Raw genomic sequence first — 27878 nt, forward strand, 5'->3', positions numbered from 1 at the left:
AATTACTTGATTTGAAATCTAAAATATTTATTCCCCCCCCCCCCTCCTAAAAAATTGTGTTTCCAGTTAAAAATATAAAATATATTTACAGGTTCGTTTCTTTGACAGTTTACAGTCTTGTTTTTTAATGTATTTAATTAAATTTTGCTAATTTAATTCGATTTTTATGAGAAATTGTATAATAAAGGAATAGTTATTCTTATGATTGTACATTTCTATATTCGTAGAAAACTGGATATAATACGATGCTAGACATAGTTTTTTCGTATTCATGAGAACCGGTTCCTATCCACCGGATTCAAATGAATACGAGAAAATTGGTTAAATTCTTTAAAAATATCAAATTTATTTTTATAGATCTATTCAATATTTTCCTTGTCTAAATCCTAACTATATTTCTATTTAATTAACATATCTTTTCATTGGTGTGCACAGACTTTTACTAGGGGGTGCATGAAAAACACCCGAAAATTTTGACACCCACTTCACGATTTTTTGGGGGGTGGTAAGCTTTAAGGGGGTGTATCATATACAACAAGAGGAGTGTTATTTAAAAGTTAGAGGGCGAGTAACCATAGCCCCCCCTTAATTATGCCAGGGGGTGGATACACACCCCTTCGGTATTCCTCAGTATCCATCCAACCTCTTTATTATGTACAGGCTAAGGGCCCAACTGGAAAGAGATTTGAGAACTCTGATAGAAACAGAAGTATCCAAACAACAACTTGTAGCAGATCAAGGAACTGATACAGTTAGGTAAACCCGTGACTCTACAGTACAGTAAGGTTTATACTTGACTACTGGACAGTAAGGTAAACCAGTGACTCTACAGTACAGTAAGGTAAACCTGTGACTCTACAGTACAGTAAGGTAAACCCGTGACTCTATAGTACAGTAAGGTAGACCTGTGACTCTACAGTACAGTAAGGTAAATCAGTGACTCTACAGTACAGTAAGGTAAACCAGTGACTCTACAGTACAGTAAGGTAAACAGTGACTCTACAGTACAGTAAGGTTAACCCGTGACTCTACAGTACAATAAGGTAGACCTGTGACTCTACAGTACAGTAAGGTAAATCAGTGACTCTACAGTACAGTAAGGTAAACCAGTGACTCTACAGTACAGTAAGGTAAACAGTGACTCTACAGTACAGTAAGGTAAACCCGTGACTCTACAGTACAGTAAGGTAAACCAGTTACTCTACAGTACAGTAAGGGAATCCAGTGACTCTACAGTACATTAAGGTAAACCTGTAACTATAGTACAGGAAAGTGAACCAGTGACTCCACAGTACAGTAAGGTTAATCTGTGACTCTACCATACAGTAAGGTTAACCCAAGACTGTACAGTACAGTAAGGAAAAACCCGTGACTCTACAGTACAGCAAGGTAAAACCTTGACTCTAGTACAGGAAAGTAAACTCGTGACTCTACAGTACTGTAAGGTAAACCCATGACTCTACAGTACAGTAAGGTAAACCCATGACTCTACAGTACAATAAGGTAAAACCGTGACCTTAAAGTACAGTAAGATAAACATGTGGCTCTACAGTACAGTAAGGTAAACCCGTGACTTTACAGTACTGTTACGTTAACCCGTAACCCTACACTACTGTAAGGTACACCCGTGACTCTACAGTACAGTAGGGTAACCCCCTTGACTCTAAGGTACAGTAAGACACATTTAGGACTTCCAGACAAAGGTAGTGTATTTAAATGGTTGTCTCTAATACTTAGCATGTCTGACTTAATAGTGTTATTAACCACCCCCTTGAGGATACAAACTAGAAACAGTTTTGAAACAATTTTAAGATTTTCTACGCTTGGACATAATTGTTATTGTGCTATTGTTATGAATCTGATTTGTAATTTGTTGGTGTCAAAAAATTTTAAAGAATTTAATAATTTATTTTTCTAGAAAACTTTTGGAAACAGAAACAGAAACTTCTCGTTCAAGAATCCAGGTAAAACTAGGGAGGGAGGGGACATTGGACTGTAAATTGTACTGGTACTATTAAATCCTGATTGGTTATATACAAACTGTTAGTGTTCAATTATTTCAAACTTTTCAACTATTAATTGTTGTCTGCAGAAAGGGTGATTTTGATTATTGTAATTGAGAATGTATAGGTTGGTTCATTATGTTATCCATTGCGGATGAATTGGCGGGTGGTTCGATCCTAAACGAAATATTACAAATCATGTAACATTGGCTGTACCTTAAAGTGTAAAAAAATCTGCTCTTTGGTAGGAAGGTTATGTATTGGTTCTTCAGATTTTTGGATACTAGCTAGAAATAACGCAGGACCAGTATCAGAACAGAGACCAAACGGTTTAGCAGTTATTGTGATCTTAAGCTTCAGACAAAAAGACAGACGGACTGACAGACATCGTTCTACTTTGTAATATGTACATATTAAATAACTATTTATTTTAGGAGCAAAACGCCTACATTAACCAGCTGGAATCTCAAATCAGTCAGGTAACTGTGACAATTCAATGGATTTATTAGTACTTGATCTTACACCAGATATTCATATGAAACTTGTAGCGGGCTGAACGATACCCACCATCCACCACCCCCCTTTATCCCATCCCATCCCCTCCCCTCCCACTAGATGAATGAACTGACAAAAAAGCGAGTTTCATGTTAACAACCTAAATTTACGACAATTTTTCCACCGTCATAACATGCATGTATATTCTACATCCATTGACAATGCTTTTCTACAAGTTTTTTTGTCCTTCGGTCAGTCAACATTTTTGAAATATAATATTTTAGAAAATAAACTTTTCAGAACACACATTGTTTGTTAAAAAAACTAAGGATTCGCAAAACATGTACTTTAATTTTTATATGTTTTCTTTTTATATTTATTTTTATAAAAATTACTCTCATTATATTTTAAACAAGGGTATTTATGTCCTTAAATAGTGGAGAATTTTCTAAAAATCTACAATAATTAGCTTCGAAGCGTGCGCAGGTTTTGCAAACCACGCAATTTTCCTTAATGGAGTATTTTTTTAAGTGGTGCATTTTCTTTTTATCTTATGTATACAACAAATTATTGTATGATAGTTTGCTGTTCCTTTTTAATCTTACTAGCCCCTAGTATCGAGTAGCTCTATGGAAAGGCAGAAAAATAGCCAAAAACCATACCAAAGACTTATTTATGAAATTAAAATAGCCTAAAACCATCTCAATACCTATAAGACGATTAACTGTAATGCAGAATCATATCGGTTCAGCGGTTAGCGAGATCCTTTGCAACAGACAAAAAAGCTTACTACTTTATATGATAGGATATATTGTTAGCTTGTTGCTGTGCTCCTTATGGACTTCTTTTTTAGATGAAATCTGATCTTCTGGACGAGCTGAGCAAGGTTTCTCATGAGAGTGAGGCAAAAGAGAAGGTAGGAAAAATCCCTGTGGGAAACCTTTTTCTAATTACCTAAGGAGGGCTCTTAAACACAATTGTAACCAATCAAAAAATAATTGTAATAATAGGTTACAAATAGCGAAAGGTCGGCAGAAGAGAGGAATTGGACATATAGGTAAAAAAATATAGGTATCATGTCACCTCCTGCATCTAAAATTTTTAAAATCCACTATATCATAACCAGAGAATTAACAATTTTACTATATGGGTGTGTATTTTTTTTATATATCTTCCAAACTTGGAGAAATAGCTTAAAACCTTGACCGAAAGGTAAATTATCTGAAATAACCGTTTGAAACATCCAAAATTATGGAAGCACACAAAAACTGGATGGAAATCTAGGACGTTTAAGCTTTTTACTTTTTTTAGGGAGGGGGGAAGACACATGTGGATTTTCAAAGGTTTTGGAGGGGTATTTAAAGTAAACGTCCCTCTAGCCTTCCCCCACCTCTTTGGAGTCCTTGATGGTAATAGCAGATTATCAGTTATCATAATCAAGAATAAATCTATATACCAAATCGCGAAACCTTTCATGTATCTTTCTTCTGACTTACAGACCGACGGACATATACGGGATGAATTTAGGTATAGCAAATCATTACGAAAATTCCAGCTGTCTATCTTGAATTGCCGCCAAGAAAATAATCTTTTTTCCCCCATACCGATACGGATTTACGGACAGACAGACAAAGTGAATTATTGAGTAGCTTTGCTACTGAAAAAAATGATTTCTGAAAATGCTTACGTAAATGCAAAAAATGCGAATAACGTGCATTATTAAAAAAAAATTTGGTTATAAAACATAATAAGATTCCAAGTGAAATAAATATAGATGAATAGATAGGTAGATTATTTTTATTGTTTCTAAATGTAATCGGGTAGAAGAATGGACTCTTAAGGGATAAGACAATGGCCGATAAATTGATGTATATCCCCATGAATGATACATTAAATTACCCCTTCTATAGTTTGCAATTACTGGTTGAAACGTTTTGATGCTTATAAACAATGAACCAACTAATCAAAATTCAAGAAATGTCCCTTAAGTTGTTGAGCCAACGAATAAGAAAACGCATTATAAAACTTTGGTGACTTGTGAATAAACATCCCAATGTCCCCTCCCTCCCTAATGTTCAAAATATACATTATATAAGGTGATTCGATTTTGGGCCCTTTTTAGAAATATTTGTTTTGTGATTGCAAAAAGTTATATTTACATAGATTATTATTTCTTTTCTATTGATAACTTTTAACATCATTGTTCTTGTATATTTGATATTTGATTTCCAAATAATTGTTAATTTACTTCTGTAATAAAAGATGATATAATATTTATAAGAATCTAGTAAAAATGTTAGTTATCTGGAAAATAATAATCATATTAGTCTGAACAGGATTTTACAGTTGGGGGGGGGGGGGGGGGGGATGAAGCCCATTGAAATTGCAGACATATTTCAACACCCCCCCCCCCCCACCCCTTCCATTAAATTGTAGGTTTTTTGGTATAATAGATTTTTTTTGAAGGTGGGAAGATTGGGAGGATGTACGGGAGAAATGGTGCAGTCTACTGTTTTAGATTAAATAAGAAATATTCCAATCCTATGGCCAATACTATAATCTTTTTAAAAATTAAATCAATTGGTTCAGCATTTTTAGGAATCTTATTGAAAAATTACTTTAATTAAAGATAAACAAAAATTATAAAAATTAAAATTGATTAATTAAGATTGAAACTATAATTGTTTTTTTTTTGTTTATTTTAAGGTATTGGATGCAAAAATTGAGGATTTGAGTGACAAATTGAGGTTTGGCATGGCTACTATGCAGGTACAGATAGTAGATAGTAAAATATATATAGACTAGCGGCTACGCCCCTAGAGGCCTCTAGTGGCACTTTAAATGTTTTTGTTTGTTAAAGTTAATTTTTTATGTACGATACCACCTTATTTGACGTTGAAGTCTCCCAGATTTAAAGAAAATTTTCAATTTTTTTGTCATTTCTTTTGGGAGGGTGGTAGTACCCTCCCCCAAAATAGTTAAAAACCTTCCCAGGACATATGAGAATCTAGCCTGTTAAGGAGAACCCGATCGGTTCAGCGGTTAGCGAGATCCTTCGGTACACACAGACAGACACACAGACAGACACACCGACAGACACACACCGACAGACACACACAGACAGACACACAGACAAACATCCTGTTACTTTAGTATAAGGATAGATAGCTTTAGTTTTATAGTGTATATAATGTGAATAGTTAGAACTAGAATAAATTCAAATATTTTTTGTCTTTATTTGATATTTTCTTTTTCTAAAATTTAGAAACGTGACAATTAATTTACAAATATGTATCTATACCAATGATAGAAAAAAAAGATATTTTCGAGATCCTACTGAACAAACAATATATACTTTTCTAGGCAGCGATTGGAGAGAGGTCAGGAGCTGGAAACGTAAATGGAACTGGGGAGGGGGAACAAACCATACCCCTACAGGTAAAGAAATTTGTATCCATCCCCGCCGTTTATTAATGTACCAGGACCGTGCTAGACGTTAGGGGTAAAGAAGGGGTAATTTATTTAGTTTGTCATTAGACATTTTTTAGGGGGTGATTATAGTTTGAAACAAGATAAAATGGCGCTCTTAGCCCATTTAAAAAATCTACCAAAATGGTAATAGTTATTTCTCGTATCGTATTATAAACGGCTTTCCGCGGATATAGAATGTACAATTATAAGATTAAAACTAGTTTTAATCTTATGATTGTACCTTTCTATATTCGTAGAAAACTGGATATAATACGATGCTAGACATAGTTTTTTCGTATTCATGAGAACCGGTTCCTATCCACCGGATTCAAATGAATACAAGAAATATAATTATACCTTCCTTGTTTCTAATTTTCAAAATTGTCTAAAATTCAACATAATTTTGTCTGTATTTAAAACCAGAATTTTAGGAATTTAGTAAATTTTATTTTCCGGGTTTTATTTTCATGTGACATGGTTTTCTACTTACAGAGTAAAACAGGAAAATCTATGGCCTTAGTCAACTACATTAGAACAATAAATATATAAAGAGTAGATGATTGATCCCTTGATTTGACCAATAGAAACAATTCAACCTCGTTAATGGTGAAAAAGTGTATTCATTTAGGTATTAATAAGCTGTTATTTTTTTCCATTTCATCCCTACATTATTTGCAGCTATATAAAGTTGAATTTCTTGGAAATGGAATTATACATTGCCTTTAAATAAAACCGTTACCATAGATTACATTTCTGATTTTATAAAAATGTTGTCATCCTCCTGACTTGAATATTTTAGGAAATAGAAATGTTACAAGAGGAGGCTATCGATGGGCTTAGAGAGGGTTTGGCAAAACAGGTAAATTTCTGTAATTAACTAGCAGCTACGCACGCCCTTAGAATCATCAACAATAGATAAAAGGTTGAGGGGGTGGGGGTTTATAAACCTTACATTTAAGTTTTAGAATTCAGAAATTAAGTGATTTTTTTTTTTTTTTGGGGGGGGGCTTATTTTATAATGTAAAAAAGTACTTACCTAATAATGAAGTATATTTAGTAGTATCTCATTCCTAAACATGAAAACACAATAATAAACACAAAGTTATCTTGATAACCTATGAACCAATATGATTCTCCTGTAAAGTGTAGCTTCTTAGGTCCTGGTAAGGTTTTTTAAGTTTTGGGGAGGGTATAACCACCCTGGCACCATTCCATGATAATCACTTCTAGAAAATAAGATTTAGTATTTACTGAAAGGTTTGATTAAGTTGAGTTATCTATTCTATGGAAGCTTCACAATGACCTTATAGATACCAGGATGGTTTTGGGCTATTTAGACATCAACATCCTTGTTATAGATAGCAGACCTAGAGGAACAGATTGAAGAAATGAAGAATGATATTAGAAAACAGAATGAGATTGTTGGTAATGTTTATTTGGGTAGATGGACAAAGTGTCAAAAAAATCAGCTATGTGACTTAATAAAAATGAGGGAGATTATAGGAGAAGTGGGAAAGAAAACCCCCTGAAGAAGAGATAGATAATCCCTCATTTTTATGACGTCACAAGGCTGATTTTTTGAGACACTTTGTCTAACTACTTATTTGGTTGCAATGCAGCCATTCTAAAAATTAGGCAGTTCAGTTATGAGAGTAAAACACTAGAGGGGTAAGGGGTTAAATAACTGTATTTCTCTATCCCAATGACCTTCAGCCGAATTTCAATTGGGTCTTTGAAAATCAACCAATGGTGTCGGGAATATTAGCAAAGCCAAGTAGCAGAAAACAATTTGCTATCAGACGAAAACGGTCATTGGAAAAGAGGTTGAGATAGTTATCTGTATGTACATACGACCATTTTTCTCCTGTCCAAGCATATCCTACATCCATTATTACAGTTTTCAGTATTCTCTTCCTTCAACATTTTTGTCAGCTTGTTGTAGTTGCACTACTTACTACCAATATTTTTACGGACAGACTGACGTATAAATTTAGTGCTAGAGTAGATGCTCATTAGAAAACTAAACAAAAAACTAAAATTTTATCCTATCTCATGTAGCAGCTAAGTATTTCATGTTTCTTTTATCAAAAGCTGTCTATCCAGAAAAATCTCGTGAATGGCTAAACCAAAAAATAAGAAGAAGTGATATCTCTCTCAAAAAAGATTAGAACAAAAACTACACCCACTAGTTTTTAAAAATCATATTATTTTATAAAAAAAAACATAGTCAAATATTATATACACTCTTTATTAATTATAATTTCCAAAAGATATTTGGTGTAAAATAAATTTGTTTTATAATTACAGCTCTCTAAAACATTCATTAGTAATTATACAATAGAAAAATGGATATAAAAATCATGGATAAAACATAACTAAGATATAAACAATACCGATTCTAATAAAAGTAACAAGGTGTCTGTCTGTCTGTGGGAAAGTATCCTGCAAACTACTGGACTCATAAGGATACATTTTATAGTTAAGCTTCATCTAGGTCTTTGGAAGGATTTTAACTATTTTATTGGAGAGTATCTCAAGAGAAATTGGCTCTAGACAAATGAACAACCTTTCTTGAACTAAAATTGGTAGATAGGGGGGGGGGGGGGTACATTCCCTCATCCCCCCCCCCTTATGAAGTAATGTAACCTGATTGAACAACTTCTCAAGTAATAGTTGTACACCTTACTTAATAAAAAAAACACATTTTTATTTTCTATGAATCTTTTGTTATAATATCATTTTATATAATAATATTTATTATATAATTTCTTGATTAATATAAAGACTAAAACTTATTTTATTGAAGTTGCATTCATAATTTAGTTGTTTTATATAATTCTTCTGTCTATAAGATGTCACAGAAATATTTAATTAAATAATATAAAATTAATTGTCTTCAAACCTTCAAATTTTAAGATAAATTTACAAATTTTTCCATGGAAAGAAAGAATTTTTCTTACGTTAAAGAAAGATGAGCTATATGGATTAAGCTATAAAAATTGGAAAGAATTTTAATGAATATAATAGATTTGAAATATGCATAAAATTTTAAGGAATTTTTATAAAATTCGTTTTTTGTATAATTCTTTATCTATAAGCGCAAATACAAATTAAGTTAAATAATTTTGACATCTGTGATTGGTGGATTGAAAACTATCTGCGCCCTGATTGGAGAAGCTTAAGTGACGTAACATCATTCAACCAATTAGAGCGCAGGTAGTTAATTATTCACTTAAATTTGATTTGCGCTTTTAAATAATGAATTATATAAAAACGAATTTTATAAAAATCCTTAAAATTTTATGCAGATTTCAAATCTATTATATTCATTAAAATTCTTTCCAATTTTTATAGCTTAATATGGATTATATAACTCTTAAATTAGCTAAAAAATAATCACAATGAGAATTTTTCTAATAAAAAACCTTGTCAACTTGTCAGCTTGGTATAAAGATGAAACAAAAGGAAACTTTTTTTCCCATATGGCTTCAAAACCAATTAAAATCCGCTGAATTCGAACCTATTCTCAGACTTACTGAAAAATCATTTATATTATTGTATTACAGAAATTTTTCATGAATACTTGAATAGAAAGTATTAAATCAATACAAGTTTTGTTAGTTGGGCATAACAAAACTGGTTTTAATCTATTTTTTTATTATGCGCGGAAAGCTTTCTATCATACAATACATTAAATAACTATTCTTGTAGAAATTTTATGAAACATTTTTAAAAAGCTTTTTGACCTACTTAAAATTATCAGACTTTAATGAATACTCATCATTTTAATAGTATTTTTTTTTAAATGATGATAAAAACGATGCCAATTGACGACGCATTCCCTTTAAATATGACGTCAATCGAGATATTTCGGCGAAAAGTTGTAACATTTGTCCACTTTTATAAAGAACACTGTAAGCAGCTTTGAAGGTTAATTTTCAGACCTTTTGGGATGGCTAAAATAATCAATTCATTTTTGCAATATTTTCCATACAAAAAAATAAGAAATATGTATTCTGACATTAACTTTCTAGATACCATAAATTATAAAACTCATGAATGTGATGACAGATCCATGTTTAACATATCCAATATCTTATTTCAGAGGATGGAGTTAGAAGACAAGAAATGATAGGAAATTAACTCAAATTAATAAAGACATATATTTCAGTATAAATTAATCAAATCTATACAAACAAGGATGAGCATTTCTAATGGTAGCAAAACTCTATATAGTACAAAGATAATGTGTTAAAAGAAAGCCTACATAATAGAGAATAATAATCAGGAATAAGGTATAGCCATCAAGCGAAATAAATCTAAAATCATATTTGGGGGGCAAATGTTAAGGTCGTTAATTCTACTGAATGTTGCCCCCCCAGCGACAACTAAAAATCACGTATATGTTTTTTTAGTGATTTTTTTCCTAATTAATTTTATTGTTTGTATAAGCTGGATAAATGATTGTTATCCCTGCTTAAATGGATGAATATTGAATATATACAGGGTGCGTCACTTAAATCGGGACATTTTGTAATTTTTAAAGAAATGAACATAAAATCGTCAATTTTAAAGATTTTATTGAATTTTAAAAACTGGGAAGCAAAATAGGTATATGACTAGTAGATTATTCAATAAAATCGCCGCCAGCCTTAATCACCGTCTCTACCCGCCTCCTCAACCGCCGGCAGGTCCAGGTTAAAATGTACCTGTCCAAGCTGGCGTAGTTCTCCTTGATAGTGGCAATGAGGGAGGTCTTTGTGGTATGGGCACGTCTATTGGTGCATGCTTCAAAGTAGCCCTAGGCCCAAAAGTACATTGAATTAAGATCAGGCTGCTGAGAGGCCACATTTCCTTAGGATCATGAGTAACCGCCAAATTGACAAAATCCATGTTTTTGCTCTCATTTGGGCTAGGATTTAGCTACAGTGGACTTTAAGTACTCAAAATGCGTGTCTCGATGAGCTTAAGACACACAAAAAATTTTGGGTCAAATTTCCATCTCCTTCCCTGTTGAGCCCTACTGTTTGTGATTTCTTAAGGCTCAAAATCTTGAAAAATCGACCTTATTTCGGCTAGGATTGAGCTAAAATGGATTTAAACACGGCACAATGTGTGTCTCAATGAGCCTAAGACACCCACAAAATTTGAAGTCAAGATTCCAACTCCTTCCCTGTCGGACCCTACGTTTTGTGATTTTGCGCACTTAACCACCGGCGCATTTGGAATCTGCCTTGTTGAACATATACGCGTCCAGCTCGGTGTACACGTCCATCTTCGTCCAAAGATTTGTTTGTGCTAAAAAGTCATTACCTAAGCTTTCTATAGTGGGGTCAAACGTCCTGATTGGTCAAGTAGTTTTCGCGCTATGGCCGTTTAAAAAATGTCTCGATTTATGTGACGCACACATATAAGCATATCGGGTTTTTCTTTAATAATTTGATTTTTCTTTATAAAGAAGCTACTTATATGTCTTTTAGTGGAATGTATGAACCTTTAAATAAGAAATTGTCCATAAATATATCAAAACCCACCACGCCCCCCCCCCCTCTTCCTTTAATATTTATCCTTGTAATAAAGTAAAGTCTGTCTGTGTGTGTGTGTACAGAAGGATCTCGCTAACCGCTGAACCGATCGGGTTCTTCTTAACAGGGTAGCTTCTCCTTGGTCCCAGGGAAGTTTATAACTATTTTGGGATAGGGTACAAACACTCTCCCCAGAGAAATCTACAAAAATAAAAAATAAATATAAAAAAAGCGCCGCCCTGTGGACAAATTTGCAATTAGCTAAAAACATAACTAACGCTGAGTAATTGATACCAGGCGAGGAGGCTAACAATATTCTTGGCGATAAATTACACCAGGTAAAAAACATAGCTATTTACGGCAGCCTATTTTGACACAGTGCCTACACGGCAGCTGTGGCAATAACAAAAATTACCTGGCAAGGGTTGAAGTTTGTTAAACAGGGTTGGCTTGCAGTGAGGGAGGGGACATTGGGATGTTTATTACAATAGTCTCCAAAATTACTTTATTCGTTGGCTTAACAACTTTGGAGACAATAATTGAATTTTATTTGGTTGGTTCATTAAGGAAAGTGTCTAAACGTTTCAACCACTGATTGTAATCTACATTAGGGGTAATTTTGTGTATTAAAATTGGGGATGTACAATGTACATTGTACATCAAATAATCGCCCATTTTCTTATCCTTTTAGATCACAGCCGATTGTTGTCTTCTGGCACAAGAAATAATCTTGGAATCCAATTATAATCATTTCTCAATTATCCTAGAACGCATACAAATGCGCGAAAAAGAAGTTCTCTAACCAAGCGCTTGGTGTGTATTCTTGGTATCTTAGATTATTCGTAGCTTTCCCTAGTAGTTTTTAAATCTGACAAGTAGTGACAAAACCTTGTCTAATCTGAGTTTTGACAGGTTTTCCTCAGGTTTTAATCTGCCCGCCCCTCATCAATCAACTCTGACATTTGATTACATTTCGTCAGATTGTAATCTGACGAAACCTGTGTTTTTGCGCAAAAAGGTACTAAAACTCAGATTACTCAGGATTTGCCGCCAAATTTTTAATCTGTCAGGGGGGATTTCAGATTATAATCTGACGAATCTGACTCAATGTGAGCAAAGTTCAGGTGATTAAGATCGTAATCTGTGATTAAATTGACCCTCAAAATTTGCCCAGTTAATCCCTTATCTGACATTTGATGACAAACAGTCATACTCTAACCTGACATTTGATGACAAACAGTCATACTCTAATCTGACAATTGATGACAAACAGTCATACTCTAATCTGACATTTGATGACAAACAGTCATACTGTAATCTGACATTTGATGACAAACAGTCATACTGTAATCTGACATTTGATGACAAACAATCATACTGTAATCTGACATTTGATGACAAACAGTCATACTGAAATCTGACATTTGATGACAAACAGTCATACTCTAATCTGACATTTGAAGACAAACAGTCATACTCTAATCTGACTTTTGATGACAAACAATCATATTCTAATCTGGCATTTGATGACAAATGGTCATACTCCTAACTGACTTTTAGTGACAAACAGTCATACTCTAATCTGACATATGATGACAAACAGTCATACTGTAATCTGACATTTGATGACAAACAGTCATACTGTAATCTGACATTTGATGACAAACTGTCATACTCTAATCTGACATTTGATGACAAACAGTCATACTTTAATCTGACATTTGATGACAAACAGTCATACTCTAATCTGACATTTGCAGACAAACAATCATATTCTAATCTGGCATTCGATGACAAATGGTCATACTCCTAACTGACTTTTAGTGACAAACAGTCATACTCTAATCTGACATATGATGACAAACAGTCATACTCTAATCTGACATTTGATGACAAACAGTCATACTCTTATCTGACATTTGCAGACAAACAGTCATACTCTAATCTGACATTTGATGGTAAACAGTCATACTCTTATCTGACTTTTATTGACAAAAAGTCATACTCTAATCTGACATTTGATTACAAACAGTCATACTGTAATCTGACATTTGATGACAAACAGTCATACTGTAATCTGACATTTGATGACAAACATTCATACTGTAATCTGACATATGATGACAAACAGTCATACTCTAATCTGATATTTGATGACAAACAGTCATACTCTAATCTGACATTTGATGACAAACAGTCACACTCTAATCTGACATTTGATGACAAGTTGTCATACTCCTATCTGACTTTTAGTGACAAACAGTCATACTCTAATCTGACATTTGATGAGAAACAGTCATACTCTAATCTGACATTTGATGGGAAACAGTCATACTCAAGTCTGACTTTTAGTGACAAACAGTCATACTCTAATCTGACATATGATGACTAACAGTCATACTCTAATCTGACATTTGAAGACAAACAGTCATACTCTAAACTGACGTTTGAAGACAAACAGTCATACTCTAATCTGACATTTGATGACAAACATTCATACTCTAATCTGACATTTGATGACAAACAGTCATACTCTAAACTGACTTTTAGTGACAAACAGTCATACTCTAAACTGACTTTTAGTGACAAACATTCATACTCTAAACTGACTTTGAGTGACAAACAGTCAGGTTAGAATATGAGTGTTTGTTACTAAATTTCAGATTATCAAAAGACAAGTTAGAATATGACAGTTTGTCATTAAAATTCATACTCTAATCTGACTCATAATGATAAATAGTCATACTCTTTATAAAAAAAATGATAGCAATAAATTCTACAAATACAATATTAATTACACAATATATATAACAACTATAAAATTAAGTGATGGTACTCTTCTAGTTGTGCAAATGGGTCAACAGAAGTAACTATCATAAAAGATTTTTTTATTGGACAATCTTTTTATTAAGTTATTCTATTGAAAATTGTCAAAATTATCTTTTTCTTGGTTTCTCATTTCTTTGTTTGTGTGTTGGCTGCATCAAAAATGTTTTAATGTAGTTTTATGATTTTCAAAACCACTTCAACATCAGACAAAAAAAATTATCAACAACCTGACATTGAAGTGATTCTAAAATTTTGTGGTTAACTATTTTTTGGCAATAGAAAAACTAATTAGAAATAATTACATATCATCAAATAATATTTAAAGGTATAGTTGCATGAAGTGCATTTAAAAAGTATGATGGCTAGCATAAGTAACAAAAATACCATCTAACATGTATAATTTTGTATTAAAATAAATAACAATCAATTAGGCACCACCCAAATACTGTTTTTGTGAAAGCAGGACAGTATGTTGCATATATCCAAAAAATATGATTTTCAAGTCTTGATATTTTTAAAACTACATGGTAGAAAATTGAAATTATTTCAAATATATGTCCTATAAATGAACTATTAAACATGAAAAATAAGCAGTTCACAAAATTCAAGTTTAAATGCAATTAGTGCAACTACACCTTTGATGCAAAAAAATAAGGAAAAATTTAATACTATTAATTAGACATCTATGAATATTAGCTAACATTAACTAAACAATTTATTAAACTAAATAGTAATAATATATCTGAAATTAGAAAACTAACCAACAAAGAAAATACACCATTTTTTTGTTTGTTTTTGTAAATGTAGAAAAGATTAATATTTACATAGTGCTATATTTTGAAGTAGTTTCTACATCTTTTTAATGCTAATCCATATTTATTTATGAAAATTTTTAAAACTTTCAGTCTGTCCCTATGACTGTCTCATGTCTACCTATATAAGTATGTCTTTATATCTGCCTGTCCATCATATCTGACCCTCTGGCTGTCTTATGTCCGCCTATGTATGTCTGTCTTTCTGTCAGTCTGTACATCTGTCTAAATATATGAATGTCACTCTGTCTGTCCTTCTGTCAATGGTCTGGTTGTCTATCAATCTGTCTTTCCCCTTTCTGTAAATCTGTTAGCTCATCTGGCTGCCAGTCTGTATCTCTGCCTGTTTGTCTGTCAATATGTCTATGTATATGTTTTTCTGTCCATATGTCTGTTTGTCTGTATATCTTTCTGTCCATCTATAACTGTCCTTCTGTCTTGTTTTTCTGTATTTATAACTTTTACAAATTGAAATTTTTTTTATACGTTCAGTCTGTATGTTCACTTTTTCTGTCCCTTCTGTCTCTTTATCTGTCAGTTTGTTCATATGTCAGTCTGTCTGACCATATGTATGACATTCTGTCTGTCTGTCTTACCAGCTATCTGACCATATGGATGTCAGTCAGTCTGTTTGTCTTACCAGCTATCTGACCATATGCATGTGAGTCAGTCTGTTTGTCTTACCATCTGTCAGACCATATATGTAAGTCTATCTATTTCTTCATATGTCTGACTGTCTGTCTTAAAACCTGTCTGACTTAAAACCTGTCTGTCTATTTGATTATCCTTTTGTATGGCTGTCTGTCTATTTGTGTATCTATCTGTCCATTTGATTATCTGTCTGTCTGCTGAAAGTTCTCTGTCTATCTTTGTGTCTGTCTGTCTGTATTTCTGTAAGTCAGTCAGTCTGTCTGTCTGTTTGTCTATAATTATATATGTCTGTCTGTTTGTCTTTCCATCTGTCTATTTTTCATGGTATCCATCTTTATTGGATTTGTATTCTTGTTTTCTGTATGAACTAAATATTAGTTTCACTAACCAGGATCAGATAATAGATGATAAAGGAAGGAATAGGTTGTGCTAAAAATCCGTAAAGGTGAGAGTTTTAAGGCTTAAAAATAGTAGTAGAAAACCGATAATATTTATGAAATATATGTATTTCTTATTGAAAAGAACTATAGACATTTTTTTTAAGTTAACATAAATTTTTATCATTCTACTACTGTTTCTTACTTAAAATTACTCACAACCTTTACAGATTTTTAGCGCAACCTACTCTTCCCTGCATTTAAACACCTCAATTACAACTGAACAATAAGCCCCTTTTATAGGTTAGTATTCTAACAAATAGGTTTTGATACTGTTGGTATTTTAAACCCAATCAATATTTTTAAAGAATATCCAAAGATTTTAAGCCAACAAAGTAAATAAAATGTGGACAGAGAAAAAAAACTTAATATTTGGGGAGAGAGAGGATATTTGACTGTAAATTATATTTTTACACTAGGGTAGCGAAGGATCTCAAAAACGGATATGGTTACACTTTGCAGTGAATAGTTTTAGGTCTAGGGAAGAATCTTAAATATTTGGGAGGATAGTATCTCCTAACTTTAAATAAAAAAGCCCCACCCCCCAAAAAAAAGAAGAAGAATATTTTAGAGTCTTCTAGGGGCGTAGTTACTAGTTCTAATATTAAAGTAAAAGGATCTCCAACTATGTACCTTTCAGTCTGTTTGTTAAAGTTTAGATTCTCAGAGGTCCTGGAAGTGTTTATAACTAATTTGGGGGAAGGTACCAATACTATCCCAAGAGAAATGCCCATCTAAAAAAATAACTCCTCCTCCCCCTCAATTTTTTTAAAAACTATAGCTAAAAATGGTAGGGTTGACTTCCTGCTGGCCTCTAGTAGCGTAGCTGCTAGTATATTGTTATGGCAGAAAGACAGAATAATTTAACTAGTATTGATCCAATACTGTATCCTTTGATTTTAGGAATTTAAATGTATTTTTTCAGGGATAAGACAATGGCCGAAAAATTGATGCTCATAAGTCCCAAATGATGATACACAAAATTACCCCTTCTGTAGATTATAATTAGTGGTTAAAACATTAGGACACTCGAACAATAAACCAACCAATTACTAATTAATAAAAGTCCCCAAAGTTATTGTGCCAGTGAATGAGAAAACGTTATTAAAAACCTTTGGGGACTAGTTCAATAAACAGTTAAATGTCCCCTCCTACCCTTGTATGCATCTCATAAAGTTTTAACAGGAATTTAAGGGATAGGTCAATGACAATACATTTATTCATTTCCCCAATGATGATAAACAAGATATACTACCGTAGAATGAATTTATTGGTTAAAAAGTTTTAAATGTACCAGTTTAGAAAAAAACCCATCCAAATTCAAGTGTTTGAGCCAACGGTAGAATACTTTGGGTACCAGCATAATTTAAAGTCCAATGTCCCCTCCCTCCTTATTACAATAATACCAAAATTTTGTAGTACGCTTTCTTATTCATTCCCTCAACACTTTTGGTACTTTTATTAAATTTTCATTAGTCAAATAATATACTAGCAGTTTCCAAACATTTCAACCCTACTTTAGAATAAAATTATTGGTTGAAAAATTTAGACTCTGCTAGTTAAGAAAAAAAGTGTCTGAGTCAACAAAAATAACTTTGGGTACCAGCATAAATTTTAGCCTTTCTCCTTGTTACAAAAATATAAAAAAATTATAGCACAATTTCTATTCGTTTCCCCGACACTTTTATTAAACTTTGATTAGTCAAGTAATATACTAGCAGTGTCCAAACGTTTTAACCAATAATTATATAAGTTAGAAGGGGTATATTAATGTATTATCCATAGTCATATCCATAAATACATATATTTACAGATGACCTCGAATAAAAAGGGTCACTTTAAATGTTTAAAAGTTTTTTTTAAATTAGGTTGATTATTTATAGTATTAATTATAGGCAGTTTACCAAGGATATTTGTTTATCTTCGCTTCTACAAGTAAAAACATCCTTTAAAAGTCAGCCTCTCCCCTTTTATAAAATTATAAAATCTTTTTTTCACCTGATCATTTAAAAAGGACTTTTTTCTTATTTTTGTTGTGTGTTTTATCTTATTTCTCTATCCTTACTTAAATAAGGAAGCAAAAATGAAAATAAAAGCGATGCTCCAAAGCAATAAATAATTGCTCAGGATATAAATTAATAGGATATTTAATTACATCATAAAAAATGATTGTCAAAAATGTTAAATAAAATCAGCATGTTTTAAAATAGATGCTTTCTTAAGTGTACCTAACTCTTACAGGAATAATCATGTAAAGTTTCAAATCGATACAACAATTCTAACATGCCTAAATCAACGATAAAATCATTTATGTATGAACATACATACCCCAATTCTATAGAAGCTTCGTTTTTAACGAGAAAACAAGGATGGTAACATTCAAAAAGCGAAGCTTCAAAGTGACAGGACAAACGAACATTACCACTTGTGTAGATCTAGAATAAAATTAAATGTAGATCCATAGGATTATACTATGGACGGCTGAATTAACCCCAATTATACAAAAGCTTCGCTTTAAAACAAGGATGACAACATCCATAAAAGCGAAGCATTGAAACGGTTTAAAATCGATAGGACAATTCTAACATGTCTAAATTAACGAAAAAAGCTATCCGTTACGGACGGACGGACCGATCATAGTTATAGAAAAGCTTCGCTTTTAAAAACAGTAATAATAGCCAGGGATCTAAAGGGATAAGACAATGGTAGATAAATTGATGTATATCACCAATGATGATACACAAAATTACCCCTTCTGTAGATTAGAATTACAATTAGATTACAATAAAAATCTATAAAAGTCCCCAAAGCTGTTAAGTCAAGGAATAAAAAAAACGTTATTGTTAAACTTTGGGGACTAGCACAATGTCCCCTCCCTCACTGAATAGTAGAGTATCTTTGCATTAATAAAAATTTTACAAGGAAGGCTTTTCTATAATTCAGGTCTGTGCGTCCGAACTTCCATAACGGATAGCTCTTTAGGTTAGTTTAGTCATGATATAATTGTCCTATCGATTTAAACTTTTCTCCTTACGATTTAAAGATTAATGTCGTCGACTATATAGCTCTTAAAATGATACTCTTGGCTGACATATTATCGACAATCTATTTGCCAGGGATATTAGAGATTCAATTTAAACTCCCTTTCCACAAACTATGTTTATCCAGGGATCATAGGGGATAAGACAATGGACGGTATATTATGATATTAGAGGGAAATTTAGACTGTCAATTACACAACTTAAAGTTTTAAAATCACGTTTATCTATTCGTTTTATTAAAACTTTAGGTACTTTTATTTGATTTTTATTGGTTACTTTAAAAGCTTCAAAGGTCTCAACTAAAAGTTAATCTTCAGAAATGATAATTTTGTTTATCAATTATGATTGTCTTATCCCTTAAGATCCCTGACAAAGTTACCCTTTTTGTAGATTAAAATTATTGATAGAAAATGTTTTTCTTGTTAAATTCGTACTTTGCTCCTAGTTTGATTTGTTTTAATATAAAATCTAAATTGGGTAGGGATAGATTAATGAGAAGAAAAAAATAATGTTTGTAGTAAATTGTTTGATATCAATAATACAAAGTAGCTTGATGTCTGTCTGTCCGTCCGTCCGTCTGAAGCTTAAGATCTCGGTAACCACAGAACCGATCGGATTCTACTCTTCAGGGTGTATACCTATTGGTCCTGTGGTGGTTTTAAGTTATTTTATAGGGGGGGGGGGACACCCCCAACCCCCCCCCCCCCAAAAAAAAAGAAATGAAATCCCCCCCCCTCAAAAAAATTGGGGGGGGGGGGGAGAGTATGGTTCGCAGCACCAGAATTTTTTATATTTTTTATTTTTTTTAAAACTACCTCATGGGGCAAAGTCCCTAGAGGCTAGGGGCGAAGCCGCTAGTTTATATTTATTTAAGGTATATGCAAATTAAGAAACAAACTTATTTTCTTGTCTTTTAATTACTTTAAACTTTAAAATATACCAGCGATTGCGAACCTAACATTTAGGAGCTAGGGAAGGGAAGAAAATAGTATAAAACCATCGCAGGACTAATATGTATAAAGTTTTCCAAAAATAGAGAACTCGATGGGTTAAGTAGCTTTAGAAGTCATAAGCTACAGATAAAACAAGGATGACAACATCCATAAAAGCAAAGCTCTGAAATGGAAGAACAAACGAACATTAACATTTGTAGATTGTCAGAACTAAATCAGCAGAATAGTAATGCATCAGTACAAACAATATTTAAGTAAATTTGTTGCAATACTGAATAAATTTATAATACTGTTTAAGGACATACTTACATTTTTGGGACTTGTTTATAGAGATGCTTTTCTATAACATTATACCTTGTTGTAATAGGAATCAGTTTTCAAAAAATCAGAAGAATCAAATAATTTTAACATACAAAAATTTGTTATCAAAAAAGTTAAAAATCTACATGTTTTAAATGGACGTACGGACATTCTAGTATTAATTATAGAGTTGCTACGCTTTCTAAACTGTGCCTAACTACTACATAAATCATCATGCAAAGTTTAGAATCGATAGGACAATTCTAACCTGTTTAAATTAACGAAAAGAGCTAACTCTCTGTGACGGACGTACAGACGGATGGACGGACCGACCCTAATTATAGAAAAGCTTCGCTTTTAAAAAAATTACTTCTTTATATAATAGAGGGAGGGTGTAGTCCCAAATAGGACTTATGAGAAGCTTCACTTTAAAGAAAAATCATATCAGTGAAGTGGTTTGGGAGATCCTTCGGTACACAAAGACAGACACATAGACATCTTGTTACCTTTACATGACATAATCAAACTTGTTAATAATATACATTCTTATTGAAAGTTTAACTTTTAGTTTTTAGAATGTTTGTCTCTGCAGAAATAATTATAATAAATGCATATTGTCAAATGGTCACAAATAATGTGAAAACCTAACCTAATATTAAAACAGCTAATTATACCAAAACATGTTATTAAAACTTAACTTAATTTAACTTAGATTAAGGTTATGAATATGGGAGCTGACACATTTATTGCAGATAATCTAAACTAACCTTTATACTTTATTTTTTTGGGAGGGTTATAAATCAGGGATACGATTTTAGACAATTTTGCATTAAATGAATATGGTTATCTTAATTTGCCTAAAAATTTATCAGAGTGAAATGTTACAGTTGAACGGGTCTACAGTCAAACTAGAAAAGGTTTGATTTAAATTTTAAGATTTGTGACTTTATCTAATTTACTTATTTATCTAATAGTTTATGTTTAAGGTAGGGGAAAGACAATGGCACATAAAATATTTTCCAATATGGCTTCATAACCGATTAATATCCAGTGGATTAGAACCGGGTTTCAAACATACTTAACAATCATGTATCATAGCTTATTATATCCAGTTTTCTACGAATATAAAAATGTATAATCATAATATTAAAACCAGTTTTGTTAGCCGGCGTCTTTGGCATCTCAGAGCTAGTTTTAATCATATAATGCGTTCAGATGCATTGTGGAACCAGTTTTATATATATTTCTTATAATACCAGGTTCTTAACAAGCCCACCCCCCCCCCCCCCCCTCCCCAACCCCACTTCTCCATGGTTACGAATTTAATCTGGTAATACTCGTCCCATTTCCTCATAACTATACCTTTCTAAACTAAATGTTTGGGTTGGTATCATGTTATAATATAAAAATTACCGCAAATATAAGTATTAAATAAAACAAATTTTAACAAAGTAATACAATTCTAACCTTAGGATTCTTCAAAAATTGCACTTTGATTTCTTTTTAATTTGTTTGTTTATTATTATTTTTGATCTTTGGTGAAATGGTGATTTATGATTTAGCATTAAAAATCACGACATTTTTATATTCAAAACTTATTCATTATATTGATCATACAATGTCGAAATTATTATTGCTAAAATATCTTTCATGTAACTGCAAAATAAATCAATTAACAACTTTGTTTTAACATATCTGTTAAAATTAACTTTTAGTTTAAACAAAACACATATCACAAGCTTCAAAGTTCACGCTTTGCAGGTCAAGCCAATACTAGCCGCTAGCGTTATATGCCTCCCTTTTTACATTCGCTACCCCCATTTAAGATGAAAGGCAATACATACATCAGAGAGAAATTCAATTATTATCAGGGATCTAAAAGGATAAGACATTAATGTGATTAAGATAACTTTTTAAGCTACTCTATAATTCACTTTGTCCGTCAGTCCGTCCGTCCGTCCGTAACGCTATGGGGGAAATGGGATTTACTCAGCTCCTATAAAAGATAGAATGCTGAAATTTTTTGACAACATTCATATCATTAAGGAGCACAATTGACTAAAAAACATCAATGGCGGTCGGGCCGCATTTTAGCAGGTTTTAGGCTATTCTAATTTTAATAAATACACTTTAAATTTACTTGTACTTATTCCCATCCATGATTTTTTGCTTCGCTACTTATGGATGTTGTCATCCTTGTTTATATACTCTTTAATTTCAGGGATGTCAAGGGCTAAGACAATCGCCGATAAATTGATGTTCATCCCCAATGAAGATACACAAAATAACCCCGTCTTTAGATTACGATTAGTGGTTGAAACGTTTGGACACTCAACTAAATGAACCAACCAATCAAAATTTAATAAAAATCCCCAAGAAATCAAAGAAAAAGAAAACGTTATTATAAGACTTTGGGGGCTAGTGTAATAAACAGCCCAATGTCCACTCCCTGACTGAAATATTTGAAATATCTACCCATCCCTCTGGCCGTTCATAGGGCCTTGATTTTAAAAGACTAAAAACTATAAAAAGATTTTATCCCCCTTTAGAATAAAATCAGCATAATATTTTAATTGTAAACCTAGATATTTAATTACATTCAAGAAAGGCCACAAGGCAAATAAATTAAAGAGTAACTGCACTGCATTGAAGAGCTATTAATTACTGACCCGATGGTTTAAAAGTCATACTGGAATAGATATTTATCGTATCGTATTATAGACAGCTTTCCACGGTTATTTAGAATGAAAAAAATATACAAATAAAACGAGTTTTGTGGACCCTGAGGTGCCTAAGGCCCGTGCTAAAAAATATAACATTAATTTTACGATTTTTATTTTAATAATTGTGGAAATTTGCCTGTAATACGAAGCTAAACATGATTTTTCAGTATTGCTTAGAGCCGGTTCTAATCCAGCAGATATAAATCGGTTTAGAAGCTATATTGGAATAGATATTTATCGTATCGTATTATAAACAACTGACATTATTCTTTTATTTCAGTAATCATGGGAAAATGTCTGTAATACAATGCTATACTTTTTAGTACGGCTTAGAACCGGTTCTTACCTAGCGGATATAAATTGGTTTGGAAGCCATAAGGAATAGGTATTATCGCATCGTATTATAGACAGCTGTCCGCGGATATAAAATAAAAATTATGAAATTAAAACCATTTTTTTAGGCCCGGGCTAACAAAACTGGTACTAATTATATGGTTTTTATTTTAATGTTCGTTGGAAAATTATTTCAATTTGATGCTATACATGATTTTTCATTATGGCTGAGAACCGGTTTTAATCAAGTGGATATTAATCGGTTTAGAATACTGGAAAATTAATTTATTTGATCAAAAAATAATTCAAATGCTATACATGACTTTTTCAGTATGGCTTAGAATCGGTTCTAATCCAGCGGATATAAATTGGTTTGGAAGCCATAAGGAATAGTTATTCATTGCATCGTATTATAAACAGCTGTACGCGGGTATAAAAATGAAAAAATATGAAATTAAAACCAGTCTTTTAGGCCCAGGCTAATAAAACTGGTACTAATTTTATGGTTTTTATATTAATGTCCGTTGGAAAATTATTTCAATTTGATGCTATACATGACTTTTTCAGTATGGCTTAGAACCGGTTCTTATCCAGCGGATATAAATCGGTTTAGAAGCCATACTGGAATAGTTATTTAGTGCATCGTATTATAGACAGCTGTCCGCGGATATTAAAATAGAAAATTATAAGATTAAAACCAGTTTTGTGGGCCCTGAAGGGCCTTAGGCCTGTGCTAAAAAAACTGACATTATTCATTATTATTTTTACTTTAGTAATCATGGGAAAATGTAATACAAGGCTACACATGCCTTTTTCAGTATGGCTTAGAACTGGTTCTTATCCAGCGGATATATTCGTTTGGAAGCCATATCGTATTGTTATTTATCGCATCGTATTATAGACAGTTGTCCGCGGATATTAAAATGGAATATTATAAGATTAAAACCAGTTTTGTGGGTCCTGAAGGGCCGAAGACCTGTGCTAAAAAACTGACATTATTCTTTATGATTTTGATTTTACTAATCATGGGAAAATGTCTGTAATACGCTGCTATACATGACTTTTTCAGTATGGCTTTCTAGCGGATATAAATCAGTTTGAAAGCCATACTGGAATAGTTATTTAGCGCATCGAATTATAGACCACTATCCGCGGATATTATAATGGAAAATTAAATCCAGTTTTGTGGGATCAATGGGGCCTAAGGCTCATGCTAGAAAAACAGAACATTAATTTTATTGTTTTTAGTTCAATAATCATGGAAAATTGTCTTTAATACGATGCTATATATGATTTTAAAGTATGGCTTAGAACCGGTTCCAATCCATTGGATATTAATCGGTTTGGAAACCATACTGGAATAGTTATTTATAGCATCGTATTATAGTTAAATATGGGATCGTATTTTAGACAGCTTTCATTTAACCCTTAACGGTTGGGGGGGGGGGGACGTTGGACGCCCCCACCCCTCTCTTTTTTTTCTATCTCATTTTCTGTGTCTGAAAGATAAAGAGCCCAGACTTTTCAAGTATGGGTATGACTCATAACTGGGGGGGGGGGGGGGGGCTGAAATTTGTATTTTTATATTTCTAATATAAAATTTACATAAAGATAAACATTTTCTGTAAAAAAAATGTACTTCTAGCTTCAAAAATAAGAAAATTACAGTCGTTTGAAATTTTTAAGTAAAAAAGGACCTTAAAACAAACGTTCTTAAATAAAAAAGTGAAGGTAGCGAAAATTGACTTTGACTTATTTAAAGTCGGAAATTCATTATCAATCAGGGGACTTGCACAAAATTTTTTTGCCCTCTAGCTCTATTAGGAACTTAGATAATAATTTTAAGATTTCTTATGAAAGCAAGTGTTCCTCATTTTCAGGCCATAAAATATTTTCTGTAATAAAATTTTTGGAATGATATATATAACCAAGTTTTAAAATGGGACTTGTATACATATTAGGGTGGGTTGATTTTGGATATTTTTTTTCTGAGGCCAAAGCGGAGATCTGCAAATAATTTGTATAAATATAATACACCTCCTGATGATTTAAAATTTATCCTAAGTCTTAAACCGCTGATGACCAGACATTCAATTGTATAGCTATTTGTAAATGGGAGTCAACAATCTATTGAATAAGAATTATGGCTTCATGGTCCTCCCAGTAAAGGCATTGAGGAGTAGAATCAGGAACTTTTGACCGTTTAAAAAAATCTTGTTCCTAGTCTGAGAAAATCTAAAAAACCTCTAAAAATTGGACAATTCTCAATAAACCTTAAAAATTTGTGGTTTTTTAGTGATTTCTAAGGCTAGGAACGAGATATTTTGAAATGGACGAATGTTCCTGATTCAGCTCCTCAAGGCCTTTCCAGGGAGCACCATGAAGCCATAGTTCTGATTCAAAAAATTTTTGAATGTCGTCTTTGCATATTAATAAGTAATGAAATTTATTTTTTATTGGTCGCATTCTAAAACTCAATTTTTAAAAATTCTTTTTCGGTCAGAAATGTTTTTAAGGTTAGTTTTATCTGTTGCATATCCCCTCTTTGTCTAATTCCGATATGAACCCGCCCTAATACATATATATTCTGATTAATCCATTCTGACACTGTTAATGTTTGTTTGTCCTATTGTTATCAGATGGACAGAGAGATGGGTAGACAGACAGACAGACAGACAGATAGACGGAAAGACAGATGGACAGACAGACGGACAGACAACCAGACTGACAGACAGACAGACGGACAGATAGACGGACAGAGAGACAGACAGACGGACAGACAGATGGACAGGCAGATGGACAGACAGACGGACAGACAGACAGACAGACGGACGGACAGACAGACAGACGGACAGACAGACGGACAATGCTGACCATGAATATCAGACAGGCGGTTAAACAATGTATAGACTAGATGTACATATTGTCATATGAATTATCACTGAAATTTCAGCTTTCTAGCAGCCAAGAAAATCACATTTACTCACTGATCAACTGGTGGATAAAATGTATTATAGAGTAGCTTCTCTATAAATTAATTAATGAGGACCTTCATTGCTATAAATAAAAGACAATAGCTAAATTAAAGACACATAGCTAAAAATCTTGATCAAACAAACTGACAAAATACCCTTTTAAGTAGCAAGGCTTCTGTATAATTTGTTCGTTAGCCTGTCCGTTATTAACCAATTAGTGATGAACCGGGTAGTAAAACCTGGTTCCACCCGGTTCCAGAAAATGTAAAAAAAAAACGGTTTCCAGTCTTCAAATTGCATCATTCTCAGTATGAATCCCCCCTCTACTACCCTGGGTTTCATTTCCCCCTGGAGCAGGCAGTTTTGCTTACTTCCGTTTGCCGGTATAGCTCAACAAAGTTTGAAAACCACAAAAACTTTGGTGAATTCTAAATACCCCTTCTAACTTTTTTGTTTTTATAGTAAAGTCGCTGATTTTTTTCACGAAATCTAATGTTTAATGACAAGTTCATCTATTTGTGAATTCGTTTTATTCAAATTATTATTTTTTATATGATTTTTTTATTGTTTTTTTATGCCCTATTATGACCCGGTTTGGCATGGCCATAAATGCCGACAGTTTTAAAACCCTGCTCGGTTTTGGTGTTATTACCCGGTTTTAACTTTTCAACCATTAAATATTTTTTTATGATTTATTATTATTGAGCCACCCTAATCAGTATACCCTAGTAATCTCTATATGTGTCCTCAAATATTTTTATGCTCGTTTTTGGATATGTATTACCCAATTTTTATATGTTCTTTTTTTGTAGTGTGTGTGTTTTAAAACTTCAAGAAACGGGTTTTTTTTAACCGAAAACGGCGGCACCTATAGCCAAAACACTAAATTGGTTATAAATTGCTTCGTATATTACTTGTAGCTCTATAGATTACATGAGGTTGTGTAGTTTTCAATTACGGATCGTATCAAAGTTCTAAAAAGTGTTCATCTCACTTTGGGCCTTCAAAAATTACATTTTTACTTCAAAACCAGGTTTTAATGCTCGATCGGCCCATAAAAGTGGCGCTCGGCACTAATGGGTTAAGTCATATGTAACAGTCACTATGGGTACAATGTGATTTTTCCAGCTATTATTTAAGATAGACCTGTGCCCCTCTAGTCTAAACATTTAATTTCCATCTGTCTGTAACTCATGCTTAAAAAGTTAAAATTATTTTAAAGGTTTCTTTGATTTTGAAAAATAAGTTATAAAGTGTGTGTTTAGTAGTTTAGATGTCATAACAAAAAAAAGAAATAGAATATGTAATAGTTATTTGATGCATCATATTA

General features: G+C 32.6%; 1 protein-coding gene across 1 annotated transcript in view; it reads left to right on the forward strand.

Annotated features, from left to right (window-relative positions):
• The window catches only part of LOC145329885 (uncharacterized), a 64054-nt gene that overhangs the window by 21936 nt on the left and 14240 nt on the right, over positions 1 to 27878 (forward strand). The window contains exons 15-24 of the mRNA XM_080174334.1: positions 661 to 756; positions 1919 to 1964; positions 2438 to 2482; positions 3352 to 3414; positions 5205 to 5267; positions 5862 to 5936; positions 6769 to 6828; positions 7328 to 7394; positions 10075 to 10102; positions 11790 to 11832. Of these exons, the coding sequence (XP_080030460.1) occupies positions 661 to 756; positions 1919 to 1964; positions 2438 to 2482; positions 3352 to 3414; positions 5205 to 5267; positions 5862 to 5936; positions 6769 to 6828; positions 7328 to 7394; positions 10075 to 10102; positions 11790 to 11832 (586 nt within the window). The remainder of the gene's footprint in view (positions 1 to 660; positions 757 to 1918; positions 1965 to 2437; positions 2483 to 3351; positions 3415 to 5204; positions 5268 to 5861; positions 5937 to 6768; positions 6829 to 7327; positions 7395 to 10074; positions 10103 to 11789; positions 11833 to 27878) is intronic.

The sequence above is a fragment of the Acartia tonsa genome, chromosome 10, assembly GCF_053477335.1.
Source record: "Acartia tonsa isolate MP-2025a chromosome 10, ASM5347733v1, whole genome shotgun sequence".
NCBI lineage: Eukaryota > Metazoa > Arthropoda > Copepoda > Calanoida > Acartiidae > Acartia > Acartia tonsa.